The sequence below is a fragment of the Trichosurus vulpecula genome, chromosome 4, assembly GCF_011100635.1.
Source record: "Trichosurus vulpecula isolate mTriVul1 chromosome 4, mTriVul1.pri, whole genome shotgun sequence".
NCBI classification, from domain to species: domain Eukaryota; kingdom Metazoa; phylum Chordata; class Mammalia; order Diprotodontia; family Phalangeridae; genus Trichosurus; species Trichosurus vulpecula.
This window is the reverse complement of record NC_050576.1, coordinates 254,759,471-254,779,498: the sequence shown is the minus strand read 5'-3', so window position 1 is coordinate 254,779,498 and position 20,028 is coordinate 254,759,471. Positions and strand designations below refer to the sequence as shown.

Sequence of the window (20,028 nt, the reverse complement as noted above, 5' to 3'; positions counted from 1 at the left end):
GAGACCAAATTAGACTTCACAATTTGGGAGTTTCATGGGAGTTTCCCTACCTATTCACAAGTAATTTTTAGACAGTGTTTTCAGAGACCATCAAAAACTCTACATAGCTTCCAATTTTGGATAAACCTTCTACAGTTTTAGTTAGGGCTTAAAAAAGTACAAAAAACAGTATTGGAAAAGTAGAATCAAGGATAAGAACATTTTATAATCTGCTGACGTTTTCCCAAATATAATTTTGGGTTTGCCTTGTATTTTATGACATATTCTTAATATTGACTCATTATATATATATATATATGTGTATATATATATATATACTTAGCATGAAATAAAAGCCAATTGGAAAGTATAATCAGAACTATTTAGAATAAATGTGGTATGTACATTGTATGAGTGGTCACAGAGATAATGGACCAAATTTTCAGACTTTTCTTTAATATAGTTACATACATAGGAATTTTCTACTGATAAAATAGCAAACACTACTTTATGCCAAATATGCCATTGATAAAGACCAAATGTTCCATATTTGTCAATTACAGTAGAAATATATTGTACTTCTGGGAGACCTGAGGATAAACTTTAATCACAGTGGGCAATGGAACATCTCAGAAATGGTGGGAAATATTTCCATGTTAAACTCTCGAGTTAAAGTGCCTCTTTCCTTTGCTACCTAACCTTTAGCTGGACACTCTCAAAGCCACGGTGACTAGAACATCAAGTGACCTGGAAGCCATTCGGAGAGAGGTGATGAGTATGAAGAAAAGAATTCAGGAAAAAAATGACAAGTAAGAAAAAGCTTTTTGAAAAAATAGAACTTTGTGATGATTTCTAGAAAATGGTATGGGTTTTTTGACAACTTCTAAATGACAGATGCCAAATCATTTTAAAACTTTATAATTTTTTTCCCCCAGCCTGTTATTAGTCAACAGAAACATTACATGGTTGAATACTATTAGAATCCATCTCAGAGAGCAGCCGTTCTCTGACCAGAGGACGTGCCCTCGGACTCTCCTGGGTTAGCTCTTCTGAGCGATCTGCTTCTCAGTTTTCTGATCATACTTTTCTGAACGATGTGTTTAGGCTAAAAGAGACTCGGGAACAGAATGAAATGCTCAGCAAAAAGCTAAAAGAGACCACGGAAAAAACTATGAGTGTGGAAGAGAAAGCTGCCAGAATGGAAAGGATGCTAAAAGAGGAGGAAAAAGTCATCAGGGTAAAGTTCATTGGAGATTTTTCCTCTTTGTTAAAAAAAAAGGAGGCCCTGGGGACTAAATCAGAGCATCAGAATCACAGACTAAAGAAGACTTTGGGGGCTACTTAGCGTACCCTCCTGGGCTTGGGAAAAATTGCACCTGAATGGTTTCTTGTAGAGGTGGGAGCTGCCCAGGATTCAGGCCAGCCCAGGAGCCAGGACCCAGCCTGGCCTTCACCTTGTGACTCTAGCAGGGGCCGAATGTGTTAGCACAAGCTTTGTGCTCATCCGTGCTTCTGTACTCGCTTCCCATCAACCTGTCTCTTCACTGGAGCTAGAACAAGGCATTTTTGAGCCTTCAACACAAGGTCAGAAAATGGCATCCTCCTGGTCTGAAAATGGCACTAACACCTTGTGTGGTAGTTCTGCCGGAGACTTTAAGAGTCCTCTGTGGAGGTGCGCACAAGCCAGCTCCAACCGGCTGAGGAAAGCTGAGTGTGAGCTTACACCTCAGAAGTCAGCAAATGGTAGAAATCAGGGCTTAATTCATTGTGCTCTTGATCGTTTAGACTTAAGTAGTGATGGAGAAAATGTTAGTATTGCCAATTAAACTTACATGTGTCTTTTCTGTGCATGCATTTATCTTTGTTTAGAGCCAGTTGTTAAAAATTCACCAGCATACCCCTGACAGTGACCCATGTGACTTGACTTATCAAAAACTATATACCTATATGCCACGGAGAGCAGACTCTTCTGGCATTGAGAATATGTGTGTTTGTTGAAAGCATCATATGACAAAGAGCCCTTCCTTGATCCTCCTGGGCTTGGTGATGTGACCTAACCAGCTCTCTACTCCGACTGTCCCTGGTCCTTTCTCTGTGCTCCATTATTCTCTCAAAGGAAGGGCTGCACTTCCTGCTCAAGGCAGCCTGGCCATCTGTGAGCTAGATTCTCTCCTTCCCTGATTCTAAGAAATCCTGTTAGACAGTTTTCCGGCCTAGCATCTTTTTAAAAGAAGTTTTTATAGATTTTTTTATATCACTTTAGTTTCTTCCAGTATGCCCTTCCCTCCCCTTCCCAGAGAGCCATCCCATATAGCAAATTCAATTTTTAAAGACAAAGAAAAGGAAAAATGAAGATGAAAAAATCAGCCTAAAAAGGCTTCTTGGTTACTCTTTCACATTGAGCTTGAGCTTGCAGTACACTAAAACCACCAGATCTTCTTCATACAAACTGCTTTCTAGCCATACTTCCTCCTCCTTATTCCTGAGAAATTTTTTTAACCCATGTGTAAGACTTCGACATTTTACTCTGTTAAATTTCAACATACTAGATACAGCCCAATGCCCTAATTTGTCAGATCTTTTTGGGTCCTAACTCAGTCATCCAGTGTCAGCCATCCTTCCCAGCTTTGTGACGTCTGGAAATGTGATAAATGTGCCTTCCTTTTTTTAAAATTATAAAATGAGGGAATTGGACTGACTCCAAATCTCATGATCCTTTGTATTCAAAAGAATTTGTCTCAAGGAGAATATTTTAAACAGTCCTCCTCACCGGGATACTTTCCCATGACCACCTTGCCAGCTTATAGGACTGAGTCACAGCGTTAAAGGGGTTCCTGAAGAGTTGCCCACCTTTGGAGACTCTGAACTTCTACAAATAAAGAATTCTAGGATGCTCTTATTTGGTGAATTAACTTAATGTTTATTCCCAGGATGTGGAATCTCATTTGAGTAGAATAAAGGAAGTGCTTTTCAAGAGTATGGAGAAGTTGAAAACTGCGACGTGTGAGGAGAAGTCTGTTTTATCTGAAATTGAGGGAACCCGCTCCTCCCTTAAAAACCTCAACCGCCGCTTGTACAAACTCGATTTGGAAACCCTGAAGCAACAGGAGATCATGTATAATCAGGTGTGTGCATGACTGTAACCATTTGCAGACTTCAGCTGACTTAGTTTTCATAAGGGCAGTGATAGTCCAAATGCTCTTTACCTCAAGAAGGCAGCAGCTTTGGAGCTCAGATTCAGAAGGTCAGCACTGCATTACTGGGGTAGATGCTGGAGGCAGGAGTTCAGCTTAGGACAGAATTCTGAAAAAGCCTGGTTCCCCTTGAACGGAATTATTCCTGTAAGAGGAGACAGGTGTTTCCCCTTTGTCTAGTAAGAGAGCAAGATCCCTATTTGAAAGGCTGCAAGAGGAGAACTTGGACCCAGTTCTTTCACCCTCCAAGGCTGTCTCTCTGTCCATCGTGCCATGATGCGTCCTTTGTAGTGACAGTAGCTAGTAATGTCTTTCATGCTTGCATTTATTCACAGTGGGCCCCATTTCCCCTTTGTCTACACTTGGAAGCTCTTGAGAGCACCAAGCAGTCACAGGTGGTTTGTCTACTTCACCCGTCTGTCCCAGAGCCCAGAGCTCTACGTGAGCTAGAAACTAAGCCTGGGACTGGAGAAGGGCAGGAAATAAGGTCTAGTCACTGTGATTTAGCTGAGTCAGTCCTTTCCTACTTCAGCCAGGCTTCTTGGGTCCTTTTCACCTTATAACTATTTAGGGATTCAGATTATATATATATATATCTATCTATATATATATATATATATATATATATATATATATATATATATAATTTCCCAAATTAATTCAGGCATGGAACATTGTGAGGCTTGCAATATATTGATGGAACTCATGAATACTAGTTTGTAGGGAGGTTTAGTTCTGGGGACATGGAATACCCCTGGCTCACAGCTGGGAGCTGGGGGGAGGATAGTGGAGAATGTGTCAGAGTAGTAGGAGGGGAGATGATGATGATGGTGTGTGAAGGGGAGTCCATGGCACATGCATCAGACATAGGGTGTGCGGGTATTTAAAATTGTATGTCAGATCCTCCTAGTTATATATAGTTGTTTGCTAATTTATTTACTTCTTTATTTTTACTGTTTGAAATAGGATTTTTACATTCAACAAATAGAGAGACGAATGTCACGGCTCCAGGGAGAACTTAATGTGGAGGAAAAGATGGTCCTTGAAACAAAACTTATTGATCTTAGAAATACTTTTGAAGAGAAGAAAAGTTCATCGGAACTATTAGAAAACCAGATCAAGAAGCTCGATGTAATTTATTCAGAATTGCTTTTATGTTATGAAAAGTTTGTGATGAACCATAGTAAATGGCTAATTTGTTTTAATCAGCAGATTTTTAAATGGACTTACTCATGAAAGGCAGTACTAGCTGTGATGACTGTCACACTCTGTTACAGCTGATAGGGTTAGTTATTAGTCCTGTCATTACTCTCTTCTCTTGCTGCTGGAGGAATACGTTAAACATTAGTTTCTAATGCCCACACACACATATTAGAGATTATATGTGTGTGTATATACATCCATAGAAATGGATGTGTATATCTATATATGTGTGTGTATGTATAGTTAATAGTTATATATTAAAGTTTATTATTAATAATTAGGTTACTAATAGCTTAATAGTTATTAGAATTAAAAATGCATTAATTCTAAAGGAAGACTTTTGGATTCCCCACCCCTGCTTGTATATATAAAACATTTTATGTTGTGAAAAAGTTTGTGCTGTAAGACTATGTTGTTACTCTCAAGCTATGCTGTGGACTAGTAAACTACATGCTTTCTGGGCTCAGGGGTGGTTGAGGTAAAGTACAATTCAAGAAGGACATACAGACGGAGGTTGTGTGTGTGTGTGTGTGTGTGTATAAGTTGATAGATTTTAGGAACTAGAGGCTTTGGTAATGCAGGTTTATCTGACTTGCCCACGTTTGCTGCTGGCTGGCATTTGGGGAAACCCTGGTGTGTTAAGAGAGTGCTTGGTTGAGCCCAGGGAAGTAGGTTGAAGGCCCATATTTACTACTACTTATGACCTATGGGACCTTTTAGTGAGTCCGTTCAACCTCTTGGGGACTCAGTTTTCTCATCTGTAAAATTGGGATCATAATACTTGCACTACCTACCTTATATGCTGGTTTATGAAAACAAAATGTGACAGCTTATTGCCTTGGACCAAGTATAGACTACGGTGGATTTGTGATTGTTCTGAATGTACCTCTGGCAACTAGAAATGTAGTCCATGAAAAAAAAAACCCTCAACTTATAAAGAAAGGTCTTGAGTTAACCTAAAATTATTTATTTACTAGTAAATGTCTTCTCCTTAAGGAGTAGCTAATATTTCATCAGAAATATTAAGTAACATGTTTGCATTTATCATCTTGCTAGAAATTAATGTATTAGAGTAGGAAATCATCCCTGTTTCTGAACTGGGGGAAAAAAACTAGTAGGGGGAGGGATTCTTAGCCTGAAGTCTATAAATGTGTTTTAAAAAAATTTTTGATAATTGGGTTTTTTGTAACCCTATGTATTTTATTTTATATATTTAAAAACATTATTCTGAGAATGGGCCAGTAGGTTTCACCAGGCTGCCAAAGGAGTCCATGACCCAAAGAAGGTCTAGAGTTCCATGTAGTAGAGATACATCTAGAATCAGATCCTTATGGAGAAAAGTCATGGTCCCCTCCATGTCACGCTGCAGCCTTTGGTCCTGCTGCTAGATAAAGGAAAGGAATGAAGAAGAAGAAGACAGACAGACAGACACAGAGAATCAGCCCTGAAAGAGAAGGAACAGGTTACCAACAGGGGACTTAAACTCAAAGTTAAAAAGGCAGAGAGAAGACAATGGAGGCAAGGTGGAACCAGAATTGCTCTGGGTACAGACCCTGAATCCTAACTTTTAATCAATAGAAAGTAGAGAGCAGATGTGTGGGGTTGAATGGGAACCAACAGTGGTCAGAGTGGGCACAAGATGGAACTGGAAAAAAAACCCATAGAAGTGGGCGTCAGGCCTGAAAAGGGTTTGGAGTGGGAACCATGTTGGGGCTGGGAGCAAGTGAGATAAATGATTCAAGTTAGACTGCAAAAAGTACTGCATATATATTGGATGGGGACAGAGTGGAAGAAAGAAACAAACAATACTGAGGAACTTTTCATGAAACTAGGAACTTCTGTATATTAGAAATGGCTAATTTCCTAGTATTTTTTTCCTCACCAATAATAGGATTGGTGTGTATGTTAATAGCTTGATGGCCAGAAAACTAAAATCTGCAACAAGAGCAGTTTGAAGCAAACCACCTAGAGGACCAAAAGTTGGAATAAATTAGACTTATTTTCTGTATCATTAAATGAACCCAAGCATTATTTTGAATAAACTGTGTTCCCATTCCCCCTAGCCCCCAGCCTTTTTTAAGAGGAGGGAATTTAAAAAAAAATTAAATCAATTAAACAGTTTAAATTAAGAAATGAGTATAGATATTCAACAACAAATGTTTGAACTGGAACCAACTGGAATGTCTGTTTTCTGAGTTGAATGATATTTCATTTAGCTCAAGAATTGACTGGCAAATTTATAGATAAGAATTCTGATCTGTTAAGAACTGTTAAGGGGTCCCCTGAATTTGTCTTTTTGAGCTGCCATATTTTCCAGAAACACTGGATTCAGGGTATGCAGGAGGTCCTGAATGTCTCAAGGATGAAGGGTGCCCCTCCCCCCTACCTGAGCTGACATATGTTGTTAACATCCCAAGCTGGACTCCCTGTGTGTCTTTGGGAGTCAAGATAGTTGCTAGACAGTCTGCACTAGGCTGGTGCACCTGGGACCCTTGTAGAGTAGCAACCCCTCCTATCTCCATGGTCCCAAGGGAAAGGAATGTGGCTTTTGCCATTGCCTTGCTCCTCCCCTTCAGGAAGGGTCTTGTCCTTTTCCTACCTTTCCTACACCTTTCCCCTCTCATACCATGCCCCTTCCTGGTCTCTCCTTCCTTTATCCTGCTTCCATACAAATGCAAAATTCTGTATGGATTGTGGGTTCCACATGCATGTTCATTTCTCTTGTACTAAACCTAGTTTTCATGTAAGTTTCATGTAAGTTGTGATTGCCTCTTGACAGATCAAAGACTTCTGACTTTTTAAGGGACTGATCTTAGTCATCGGTCAGTCCAGGCCTCTCAGTTTACTTCTGAGGAAACCAAGGTTGAGATAAGATGACTTCTGTTTCATCATTGAACTGGGGCAGGGGAAGGGGGAGGAAGCAGGGTAATCATTTGTTCACCTAGAGGAGAGAGGTAGCAGTCATCTTTCTCTTCGGAAAAGCAAGGGGAAAATGTTTTCAATAAAGACAGCCAATTGATAGACTTGGGAAAATTCTATTAGAAACATGTAGTATGTATGAGATCGGTTTTTTTTGCCATGACATTGAAGTCATTGGAATCTTTTTCTTTCCTTTGTCTTATTAGAATGACCTCTATTTTCTCAAGAAGGCAACATATAAAACTGGTGAAGAAAAAAATGGTCTTTTGAACAAAATAAGTGAACTCACTCTTTTCGTTGAACGATCAGAAAAAGAATTGCAGAAAGCCAAAAACCTGAAACAGGTAATGACCCATGGGCTACATTAATACACATTAAAAAGTTTTTAGCTGTTTAACATTAGCTTTCAAAGCTGTCTTGCTTGTCTGTGTTTCTTCCTGAACTACTTCTATTCTCTTCTTTGCATTTTTTTTTCATTTTTACTAATCATTCTTGTAAGTAGAAGTTTCCATAAACAGTTTGTAACATTAGCAAAATGGTACTCGGTGCAGTAGTTCCCACAGTATGCTTTAGGAACGTTGTTTTCCTACTGTTGTGTTTTAGGGAAGCCTAAAATTTATATTCATTGTTGTAATAACATTTCCTCGAGAATATCATCCCTTGTTCTGCTTTGCTGAGCAAGATAAAGAGAGACAAATATCTTTGAGGGCTTCCGTTTTCAGTGGCTAATAATCTGGCTCTTTGGGCAGGACTTGTTGATCGAAGACAATCTTCAGAAGCTAGAAATGAAACGTCTCCGAGAACTGCTCCACTCTAAAGCAGATGAAGTCCTTTCCCTGGAGAAACGAAAGCAGCAGTTATATACCGCGATGGAAGAGCGTACTGAAGAAATCAAGGTTCACAAAGCAATGCTTTCATCTCAGATCAGATATGTGGACCAAGAACGGCAGAGCATCAGGTAGCCAGTCACGTTCCTGCCTAGTAGGTTGGCTTGTAGAAATCAATGAGAACAGAAAATATCTCCCATTGGAAATCGCTTTTAGCGGCTTCTAAAACGTTGAAGTGTCCCTATTGGTGGGACTTAAAAGGTGTTTTGTAGAAGAACTAGCCTGACCATTCAGTGCTCTAGAAGAAACTCTATTGGGCCCATTTAAGGTAGGGCCTTGTGGCTCAATGAGACACTCCAGACTAAGAATAGAGAGGGAGGCAGGGGCCTTAAAGGAAGAGCACTAGGGAAGCCAGCACCTTTCCTTCTCCCCAGCTACAGCTTCAGGTGGTGCCTTCAATCAGTCAGCAAGCATTTATTACTCGTTATGTGTCAGGCACTGTGCTAAGTGCTGGCGAAATACAGAAGGGAAAATGATCCCTACCCTCAAAGGTCACATACTTAAAATAAGCTTATTGATGTCTTCCATTTTTTACATCATTGTAGTTTTCCTCAGTGTATCCTTCCCTCTCCCTCCCAGAGAGCCATTCCATATAACAAATAGTAGTTTATATTTAAAAAAAAAAGAAAAAGAGGGAAAAATCAACATAACCAATCAAGACATTGAAAAAATGTGAAAACATGTGCAATGAGCAATACTTGTGGACCTCCTACCTCCCTGCCCCCACCCCACACGAGGTGGGTTAGGGATGTCCGATTATTTCTCTTCACTGGAGTTTTGCTCCATCTTTATAATTTTGCTACATCCACTTTTCGTTTTTCTGTGTGTGGTGGTTCCATTTTCATTGTTGTAGTCACTGTAGTGGTATTTTCTTGGCTCTACTTACTTCATTGCATTAGTTCATACAGATATTTCCAAGCTCCTCTTTATTCATCACATTCACTTCTTTTTAATACTTTATTTCATTAAATATTTCCAAATTACATGTAAATGTTTTTTAACATTTTTTTTTAGAATTTTGAGTTCCAAATTATCTCCCTCCCTCCTACCCCTCCCCACCATCTTTTATCATTTCTTGCAGTGTGGTAATATTCCATTACATTCGTGGACCACAGTTTGTTTAGCCATCCTCCAGTCAATGGCCATTCTAATTCTGTGCTATCAGAACAAGTGCTGCTATCAATATTTTGGTGTATAAGGGGAGTTTATTCTTACCTATGGCTTCCTTGGGGTATAAGCAAAGTAATGGAATCTCTAGGTCAAAAGATATGACCATTTTATTGGAATATTACTGTGCTGTAAGAAATAGTGAATGTGATGAATATAGATGAATACAGAGAAATCTGGAAATAACTCTATGAACTGATGCAATGACATCAGCAGAGCTGAGAAAACAACATACGTAATGACTAGAGTGGAAATGGAAATTTATTTGCAAGAGGAGCTAACATGTTAAGAGAGAGCATGTACGTATAAAGGTATATACAAGGTGCATATAAAGTCCATACAAGGAACTTTAGGCAGGAAGGCACTAGCTGCATGGGGTGGAGGGGATTGGTCTAGCTAGGCCTCCTGTGGAAGGTGAACTTGAACTCAGTCTTGAAGTCAGGGATTCTAAGGGGCCAACATGAGGTGTGTGTGTGTGTGTGTGTGTGTGTGTGTGTGTGTGTGTGTGTGTGTGTGTATGTGACATTCAAGGCATAGGGGCCAGGCAGTTTGTGAAGAGCTTTAAATATCAAACATATGAGTTCATCCTTTTAGCCTCCAGGAGTCATTGGAGTTTATTGTGTAGTGGCATAACATAGACAGGCCTGGGCTTTAGGAAAATCACCGGCAGCTGAGGGAAGGATGCATTGGAGTTGGGAGAGACCTGAGGCAAGTCTCTAATTGGGAACCTATGGTAAAAGGGATGAGGGTCTGAACTAAGGTGGTAGCTGTGTGGGTGGAGAAGACACATACAAGAGGTGTTGGGAAGGTAGAGAAAATGAGATTTGGCCAACTGATTGGACATGTTAATGAGTGAGAGTGAGGAATTGAGGATGACACCAAATTTATGAGCCTGGGTGACCAAAAGGATGATGGTCTCTGAGAGTGGAGTGGGGTGTGAATTACCTGGGACAAAGTCAGTTAATGAAATGTATTGACTTCTACAGTAAAACTTAGAGAACTTTTTTGTGTCTTTAAACATTTTTTGGCATGTAGCATGTTCTTCCTTTGCTGCAGTCTTTTATTTTATGTTGGCATTGAGTTCACAAGATTCTGACACAAATTCTTTAGTTGTTCATCATGAAGTCACACTTTTCTTAAGCATACCTTTGATGAATTTTTTGATGTATCATTTTCCCAAATCTAACCTTGATTGTTGCTCATGGGTTTTCTTGTTTTTAAATTTAATTTTCAAAATTTGAACTTAAAAGCCAAGTAAAATGAGCATGCCCATACGCAAACTAGAACATAAAATAAAGATTGTACATGAAGCCATAATTCTTAATAACATATAGCTTGCTTTTCTTTTTGAGTATATAATAAATTCAACATGGAATTTTCTAAATGGTCCTGCTTGTCTATTTTTCTATCTGGCTTTCTTTGCTTTGCCAGTTCAATTCACTTTATTTTTTTCTCAGTTTCCTTATCTTTTTTTAGTTTAACTTTTTAAATTAACCAAAAAATATTTTCTTTCCTTCCCCTTAAAACCTCCCAAAAATACACATAGTCAAGCAAAAAAAAAATTCCACATTGACCATGCCCATATGTCTCATTTTTGATCTTGAGTCTTATCACCTCTGTCTGGAGAGCCCATGAGTATTTAATGGGTTTTAAATAAGGCAAGTTCCTAGGCTATTAATGGTGTTTATTTCTATCTTTTGGTTACATTTAATATTTCATATGTGGCCTCTGGAATTGGGGTTTGTCATTAGAGTTCTTAAGTCTTCAATCAGAGTTCTCAGGCCTTTCACAGTTGTGTTAGCAATGTTGTTGTCAGTATATGAATTGTTTTGCTCACTTCACTCCCACCAGGTCATAAAAATCTTCCCAGGTTTCTTTCAATATTTCCCTTTCATCGTTTTTAAAATAGCACAGTTACATTCGTATACTCTAATTTCTTCAGCCATTCCCCAATTGAGGGACACCCCTTAGTTTCCAGTTCCTTGCCACTACAAAAAGAGCTTTGTTATTAATTCTTTTTTTACATACGAGTCCTTTTTCTTCTTTGGTCTCGTTGGCAAGTCAGGATGTGTGTGTCAGTCTAACATTGCTGTCTGGGTCAAAGGGTATACACAGTTTGGTAACTCTTGGAATAGTTCTAATTTGCTTCCAGAATAGCTGTACCAATCCATAGTAATCGCCGCCGCTGATAATTCCTTTATGTGCCTGTTTTCCTATGAACCGTCCCAACATTTTTCATTTTCCATTTTTGTCAACTTTGCCAGTGGCTGTGGTATGACACCTCATAGATGGTTTGATTTGCATTTCTCTAATTATCAATGATGTAGAGAATTTTTAAATATGGCTATACTAGCTTAAATTTCTGCCTTTGGAAATTGCCTATTCAGTATCCTTTAATCATTCATCAATTTCATAATGCTTCTTATTCTTGTAAATTTGAATAAATTCCTCATATGTCTTAGAAATGAGATCTTTATCAAAGAAACATGATGCAAAGATTTCCCCCCCGTTAACTATTTCCCTTCTAATTTTAGCTGCATTCTCTTTTATCGTGCAAAACCTCTTAAATTTTATATTATCAAAATTATCCATTTTATCATTTGTGATCATCTTATCAGGAGCTGTTTCTTCATCCATAGATCTGAAATCATGTATCCATTTGGAGCCTGTTTAGGTGTGTGGTATGAACTACTGTTCTTCACCTAGTTTCTGCCAGAATATTTTTGTTTCCTCAGCACTTTGTCGAGAGTCTTTTGAGGTTTTGTTGCGAGTCCTCAGGCAGGTCAGCCTAGTGATGCTAGGCTGCTTTATGGTGTATGACCGAGCTGTTCCATTAATCAACACTTTTTTTAGCTGTCATCAAATTGTTTTTAATGATTTGGTCTTCATTCTTTTTTCTTTTGTACATTTTAAAAATACTTCAAAAACTCTTATTTGTTTCCACAGCCCTTCCTGTTGCACCCCTCTGCTAGTCTCTTCTTCCTCCCAATTCCATATTTTTTAACAAATTGTTTTTTTTCTTTTTTTCAAGTTTTTAAAAAAAGAAAAGAAAAATTCTCCTCACAAATATGCATAGTGAAGCACAACAAATTCTTGTGTTTCTTACTGTCAGAGAGCCCACAGGTTTTCAGTGGGGTTTCAATCAGAATTTTCAGGCCATTGAAGCATTTTTATTTCAATCTCTTGGATAAATCTAGCCTTTGTGATGTGTGGCATGGTGTTGTGTCATTACAGTGTACATTTCCTTTTGAGACTTTCTGTAAGTCTGGAATAATTCTGGTACTTAGTATATAAATATTTATCAATGTTTATCACAACATCAATGGGGATAAGCCTTCCAGTCCCACAAAAGTAAAAAAAAAATCCTCAAAACACAAATTTTTTTGCATGCTTTGCAAACTTTAAACACTCTATAAATGCTAGCTGTTAAATATCCAACAGGCAGTTTGTGATGGGGGCTCTGGAGGCAAATTAGGGTTGGATCTTAGAGTCACCTATGTAGAAATAGAATTCTATCCCATTTATATGCCATAACTTGTTCGGCCATTCCCCAATTTATGGGTGACCCTTTCAGATTCCCATACTTTACTACCTCAAAAAAATCTACAAATGTTTTCATACATCCTTAGGGTTTTGCTTACTCCATCTTCCTTCTGTTTCTCCTTTTCCTTCTCCCCTTTCTCTCCTGTTTCCCCATCAAGTGAAATGTTTTTCTGTACCCAACTGTGCATGTGTGCAGGCATGAGTGTGTTTTCTTCCCTCCTTTGGCCTGAGCAGATGAGAGTGAGGTTCAAGTGTCAGCCACTGCTCCCCCCAGCCCCTCCTCTTTGTGTAGATGTCTACTTGCTCACCCTAATTATATGAAATAATTTCTCCTAACACTCCTCATTTCTTAAGATGTAGAACTCCGGACTGCTTTTACCACTGAGCTAGCCAAAACTTCAAATGCTGGGTTCTAAGCTGAGCCACAGAGCATCACTTAGTTCCTTCCATCCAATTCCAGTACATCTCCTATGCAGTCCCTCTTTCACCCAGTGGTTTTTACTTCTTCCAAACTGACTGAGGACTTCTCACACGTCCTTGGTTGACTGAGCTCTTCAGAGGGGGTGGCTAGGCCTTATTCATGGCTAATTCAGGCTCTTCCTGGTTCTGCTCCTCATGATTCTCTGAATTTCTTGCGTTCCCTGTTTCTCGTGATTCAGGAGTGTTCCATCGCCACTTCCCAACTGATAGGTGTCTACCATAACAAATACCGCGACAGATGTTTTGGCTTTGTTGTCTTGGCGCTCCATGGCATAGAGGGCCTGCTGCAGTGGGACCTCCGGGACAAGGGCATCAATATTTTAGTCACTTTTTCATGTAGTTCCAAAGACTTTTCCAAAATGGTTGGACTACGTCACAGCTCCACTAATTGTGTATTTGTTTTTGTTGTTCAGTTGTTTCAGTTGTGTCTGACTCTTCGTGACCCCATTTGGAGTTTTCTTGGCAAAGATACTGGAGTGGTTTGTCATTTCCTTCTCAGATGAGGAAACTGAGGCAAAGAGTGTTAAGTGACCTGCCCAGATTACGCAGCTAGTAAGTGTCTGAGGCTGGATTTGAACTCCGGTCTCCTTGATTTCAGGCCTGCCACTGCATCCATTGTGTTCCCGCCCCCACCCTACCCCCAACAATGTTTTAGTTAAGTCAGGTTGAGTCTACAAGCATTTATTAAATACCTGTTATGTGCTGGATACAAAGAAAGGTGAAAGACAATGTGTCCTTTCAAGGAGTTTGCAATCTAACATGGGAGACAACATGCAAGCGATCTATAGGAAAAATTGAAGCCATTCACAGAGGAAAGACGCTATGGGAAGGGGGTATCAGGAGATGAGGGGAGATTTTAGCCGGGATTTGTAGGAAACCAGGGAAGCCAAGAATCAGAAGTGATGAGTGAGCGAGAGGACCAGCCCATGAAAAGTCCAGCAGTCGGGAGGAGGTGGTGTTTTTGACCAAGGAGTGGGAAGGACCCCAGTGTCACTGGGCTGAGTAAGGTGACGGATTAGGGAGGCTTTGAATGCCAGCGGCTTTCTTATTCGATCTGAGAGGCAATAGGGAGCTGCCGGAGTTTATTGAATGGGAGGGGGTGGCATGTTCATTTTGACAGATAGATGGATAGATAGATGATGGACTGCAGTGGGGGAAGGCCAGCCAGGAAGCCACTGCTATAGTCCAGGTGACAAGGGCCTGCACTGGGGGAGAGCAGTTTCTTTTTTTATTGTTGTTGTTTTTGTTTTTCGGAGGGGGGAGGGCAGGGCAGTTGGGGTTAAGTGAATTGCCCAAGGTCACACAGCTGGTAAGTGTGTCAAGTGTCTGAGGTCGGATTTGAACTCAGGTCCTCCTGACTCCAGGGCCGGTGCTGTATTCACTGAGCCACCTGGCTGCCCCCGGGGAGAGCGGTTTCAGAGTAGAGATGGGGGTCTGTATGAAAGAGACAGAAATGAGACCTTGGCAACAAATTGGATACGGGGGTAGGGTGAGATTGAACCAGGAGAACGACACTTAGGTTTCAAGCCTGAGTGACTAGGGAAGTTAGGAAGAGGGAGGGGATAGACGATGAGTTCAGTTTTGGATGTGTTGAGTTTAAGATGACGCCCAGTTGGAAAGGCTTTATAGGTATTGAACATAGCGGGAAGTCCAGACTAACTGAAAAATAAACAAAAAAGGAAATTTTTGGTTAATTACCTATAAAATACCTCACTACTTCCATTGCAGAATTACTTTACCTTGTTTTCTTTTAATGAACTTGTTGTCTCAGCCTCCTCCTGTGTTGGAGAATTCCTTTTTCACTGGTCTCAGACTTTACCCCCAGTGACTTCTGGGGAGGCAGAACTGCCCTCTCAGATGGAAGCCCAGGCCATTTCTTTCTGACCTAGTGGAGCCCCACATGTGCTGGCTCTTCACCCCCATTCCCTCTGTTCCTTGTTGCTCTTGCTAAGTATTTTTGCAGCACAACATACACTATAATTTGCTACATATCTTGGATATCTAACCCTCAGGGATATTGGATGGAAAGACGTTTTCCCATTCAGTGATTTCCCTTCTTGTCCTAGATGCATTGCTTTAGTTCATGCAAAAACTCCTCAATTTCATGTCACAGAAATGATCTGTTTTGTCCTTTCTGATCTGTGCCAAACCTCACTGATTAAGTATTCTTCTGGCAATAGGAGCAAAAGGTACCTGATCTTGTTCTCTTCTGCATTTTTGGTGTTGTGATATATATGTGTGTGTGTGTGTATATATACACACACACATGTATGTATGTATATATGTATGTGTATGTACATGTATACACATATATTCAGGTTGCATCTCTATTTTGAGGTGAGGATGTGAGATCTTGTCTAAACCCAATTTCTGCCAAACTCAGTTTTTGCAGTTTTCTCAGTAATTCTTGTCAAATTGGAAATGCTTCCCTCACAGAAGCTTGGCAGAGTGGTGGCTGTGGTACTGGAGCGGGGACTCAGGAAGGCCTGAGTTCATGTAACACTTTCTAGCTGTGCCACCTCGGGCAAATCACTTAGTTTATCTCGGCCCGTTTCCTCATTTGTAAAAAAGGGGTGATAATAGCGTTTTCCTCACAGGGTTGTTGTAAGAAGCTGTGGATATCATATATGGAAAGTGCTTTGCAAACCTTAAAGTGCTATAATAGTCCTAGCTAGCATTATTACTGGTCTATTCTCTCTGATTTATCATATGGGTTGTTAAATTTGATTGTTTCTGGTGCTTAGTTATCAATGGTTTTGATGGTAACAGCTTTATAATTTAATTCAAGGACTGGAAGGTGCCACGCTTCTCTCATTCCTACATTAAAAACATTTTCTTTGAGATTCAGACGTTTTTTTCCCTTGAATTGTTCTTATTTTGTCTAGCTCTCCAAAGTATTCTCTTAAAGGTAGCTTGATTTATATAGCAGTAAATCTGTTATTATGTTAGGTCATAAAGGCTTTTAAAAATTATATTGGCGTATCCCAACCAAGAGCAGTGGATATTCTTTCATTGATTTATCATTATTTCTTCTAATAATGTTTTGTAGTTGAATTAATAAAAGTTTTGCGTGTGCCTTGATAGATTGACTCTCAGATATTTTAAGTACTTTGTATTAATTTTCATCACTTTGCTTTTGAATTTTGTTGTTATATAGAAATGTTGAAAATTTGTATGGATCTATTTTGTATCTTGGCACTGTATTAGAGCTATTGATTATTTCAATTAAATGCTGATTCTCTGGGCTTTGCTTAGTAAACCACAATAGTCTTTTGTAGATAAAACAAATATTTAGGATCTTTTTAATATTGTCACTTTAAAAAATCTCTTTAAATCAGTGCCGAATTTCACGACCGACTAAGTCATATTGATAAACTGAAGAACAGATATGAACTTCTTACAGTTGTCATGATGCCTCCTGAAGGGGAAGAGGAGAAAACACAAGCCTACTATGTGATAAAGGTATTGTCTTATGTGGGTTACAGTTGTGATTTGGTGATATGTCCATAGACTCACGCAATCACAAAATGAAGGGACTATGGAAACCGCTGAGTCTAAACCCCTGTTTTTACCGAAGAGGAAACTGACACCCAGAGATTTGCTCAGGGTCCGGATTCAGATCCGGCTCTTCTGACTGACTTTCTGCTGTCAGAGGACTTGAGGCAGTTACTTTAGAGAATGATCCCAAGGAACCAGTGTTCAGGACTTCCCATTCCATCCGCTTTGTGCCAGGTGCTATGCTGGGTGCTGGGTATCGCAACAATGGGGATGTTCCTTCCAGCCATGCAGAAGGCAGCTGGCTGATGTGGCTCTTGTCCATTTTTTTCCCATAAGTTTGCCACTGTTCATATGCAGACAAAAGTTTAATAGTGCCTACTCTCAAGGTTGCATTCTTCTGGGGGAGGGGGCAGAAGAACATGTAAACAGATGAGGAAGTACAAAATATCTACATATCTTTCCATGTTGGGGCAGGATCTTGCATCTTTTCCATACATAGGACCTGGTATCCCATTGCTTCTCCCTAGTGTGTCCTATCCTCCCCCACTGTTCCTGTCTAAGCAGGAGCTATGGCAGGGGAGACATGGAGTGAGGACAGTTTTCCTACATCTCAAGGGCAAAGGGGAGATAAAAACAAGAAACTCTTGACTAGTGTCTTCCTTTTGCCCATCTTGGACTTTAAAAAAAAATGAGTCATCATGCCTCAGTTCCACTGATGACAAACCAGTAAGAGACTGATATTTTTCCCCAAGTAAGCTTTTAGTTTTACAAGGGAGTTTAGTCTTATTTTGACCTAAATTCAATGAAATTATTATATTTGAAAACTACTTAAAATGTTGGACAGGGAATGACTACATTGAAATAAAAATTGTTATGAACGTGTGTCAGAATTTTATTTCAACATTAGTGTTTCTAATCTGAGAGTCAAAGGGTCAGTATTCAATAGTCCTTGACTTAGAAATGCCGCTTCATGTTCTGTCTGTTGTGATGGGATTTCCATTTTTGTAGACTCCGCAGATCTGGAGGAGTAATTGGTGTACACATCCCACAGAGGACAATGGGGTTGGTTTGGTGCTAGGTGTTGGGACTGTTGGTGAGAGAGACCCTGGCACACCAGCAAAAGGTCAAGCAATAAAAACAAAATTACTTGGCTTCAGTTGAGAGAAAATCATTTGTTAAAAAAAGCCTCCATAAACACACACACACACACACACACACACACACACACACACACACACCATCCCAAGTCAAGTCAACACTTACTTAGAAGAATGCTTGTCAGCCCTGGGTTTACAGAATTGGAGACAGTGGAGACAGTTCACTTGGTCAGATGAATTTCCACTAGGGAAAAATAATAATGGGGGAATCTTAACACCCTGGAGATATGTCTCCAGCATCTAGAGGTTTAATCTTTTCTAGCTGGGGGTGGGGGTTGGGGGGGGGATGGTATGATGATCTTTCCAAGAGAGGCCACTTTTCCTTGCATCAATCGCTTGATCAGACACAGCTCTCTCTGCATTTTCACAGGCAGCACAAACCAAGGAAGAGCTTCAGCGTGAAGGCGACAATCTGGATGCCCAGATACACAAAGCCGAGAAGGAGATCTATGCCCTAGAAAACACGCTGCGTGTGCTGAATACCTGTAACTCCAACTATAAACAATCCTTTAAGAAGATCACTCCCACAAGTATGTGCAGCAGGCTTCTGGTGTTTTTCATGAGTGTCAGTCAGTGAAACTCTACTGTTAGATACTGTTAGATACTATCAGTGATACTCTACCATTAGTCTGAATATGTGTAATGCTCTATGCTAAGTGCTGGGGATACAAAGAAAGGCAAAAAGCCAACAGCCCCTGCCCTTGAGGAGCTCACAGCCTAACAGGGAAGACAGTACAAATAATGATGTGCAAAGGAGCTCTAGGTGGGATAAATTGGGTATGAATCATTGCCAGATAAACAGGAGGATTAAGTCATTCCACCAACAGGCACCACTTGGCCGGACCAGAATAATTAGTAGAAAATCTTATTCATAGCTGACTTAGGATCTTTTTCTTTCTAATAATGCATTTATATCTAATGGCACTATTGTGGCAAAGACTCTGGCCCCTCATCAGCCTCCACTTCCCATCATTGTTATTTCTAATCAAAAACACTGCCTTATTTCTGATAATGTAACAAGTTGTTCTAATCATAGTTCCTTGAAAAGTGATGGATTACCAGTCTGAAAATGGATTCAAAGTGGATCTAAAAATAAGATTAGATTCGAGTCATTCAGGCCCGAGGTTCTAGTCAGGAAGCTGGTGGAGAAAGTTGAAATATGGGTGGCAGTGGACTTTGCACCCCTTCTTCCTCTGTCAGGGCCACACAAACTCCCTTCTTCTTCTCTTCTCCAGATCCTTCTTCTCTCCCTCTGTATGGACTCTGAGATCATTTCATGGTTGCTTCTGACCCCAGGCCCCTTCAGATTGTTGTTCACATAGTATGGTCATCCATTTCATACACACATAAAAAATCAATGAATATTGTTCTGTATGGTGTTGGAGGACAGTATCAGCAAGGTTTGAGAATTGACCCTTGAGTCCAGAAATGACCCAAGAAAACCATGCTTTGTTATTGTTTAGTTATCCCTTGTGAGTGTATGTACATTTTGGGATTAGTTTGATGGCTAAGGCAGTATGTGCCATGATGTCTGTGTGAGAGACTTCTCCAGGTTTTGAAAATACTCAGTAATTTAGGCAACAAATATTTGAGTACCTATTAGGAGCCAGGTGTTGTGTGTTAGCTGCTGGGGTTGAAAAGATCCAATGCTATAGTCCCTATCCTCAGAGAACTTGTGTCTTCCTGGGTATGGTATTCAGTAAGCATTTATCAAGCCCCTACTGTGTGCAAGGTGCCATTTTAGGGGTTGGGAATTCAGATACGTGATGAATCCTCCCCGCCCTCAAGGAGCTTACAGTATAATGAATCAACAGATAAGTAAGTGCAAGATACCCAGAGGAGAGGGAAAGCATTAATAACTAGGGACCCAGGAAGGCTTCTCAGAGGAGCTGTCATATGAACTAGGCCTTGAAGAAAGTCAAAGATTCTAAGAAGTGGACGTTAGACAGCATTCCAGCTTGTGCAAAGACACAGGGCTAGGATACTGAATGTTGAGTTTGG

General features: G+C 40.0%; 1 protein-coding gene across 1 annotated transcript in view; it reads left to right on the top strand.

Moving 5' to 3' along the window:
• Positions 1-20,028, top strand: part of CCDC39 (coiled-coil domain containing 39) — a 52,688-nt gene that overhangs the window by 20,471 nt on the left and 12,189 nt on the right. Inside the window, 8 exon segments of the mRNA XM_036756164.1 lie at positions 685-788; positions 1,084-1,216; positions 2,910-3,104; positions 4,140-4,304; positions 7,502-7,639; positions 8,045-8,253; positions 16,711-16,834; positions 18,398-18,557. Coding sequence (XP_036612059.1) covers positions 685-788; positions 1,084-1,216; positions 2,910-3,104; positions 4,140-4,304; positions 7,502-7,639; positions 8,045-8,253; positions 16,711-16,834; positions 18,398-18,557 — 1,228 coding nt within the window.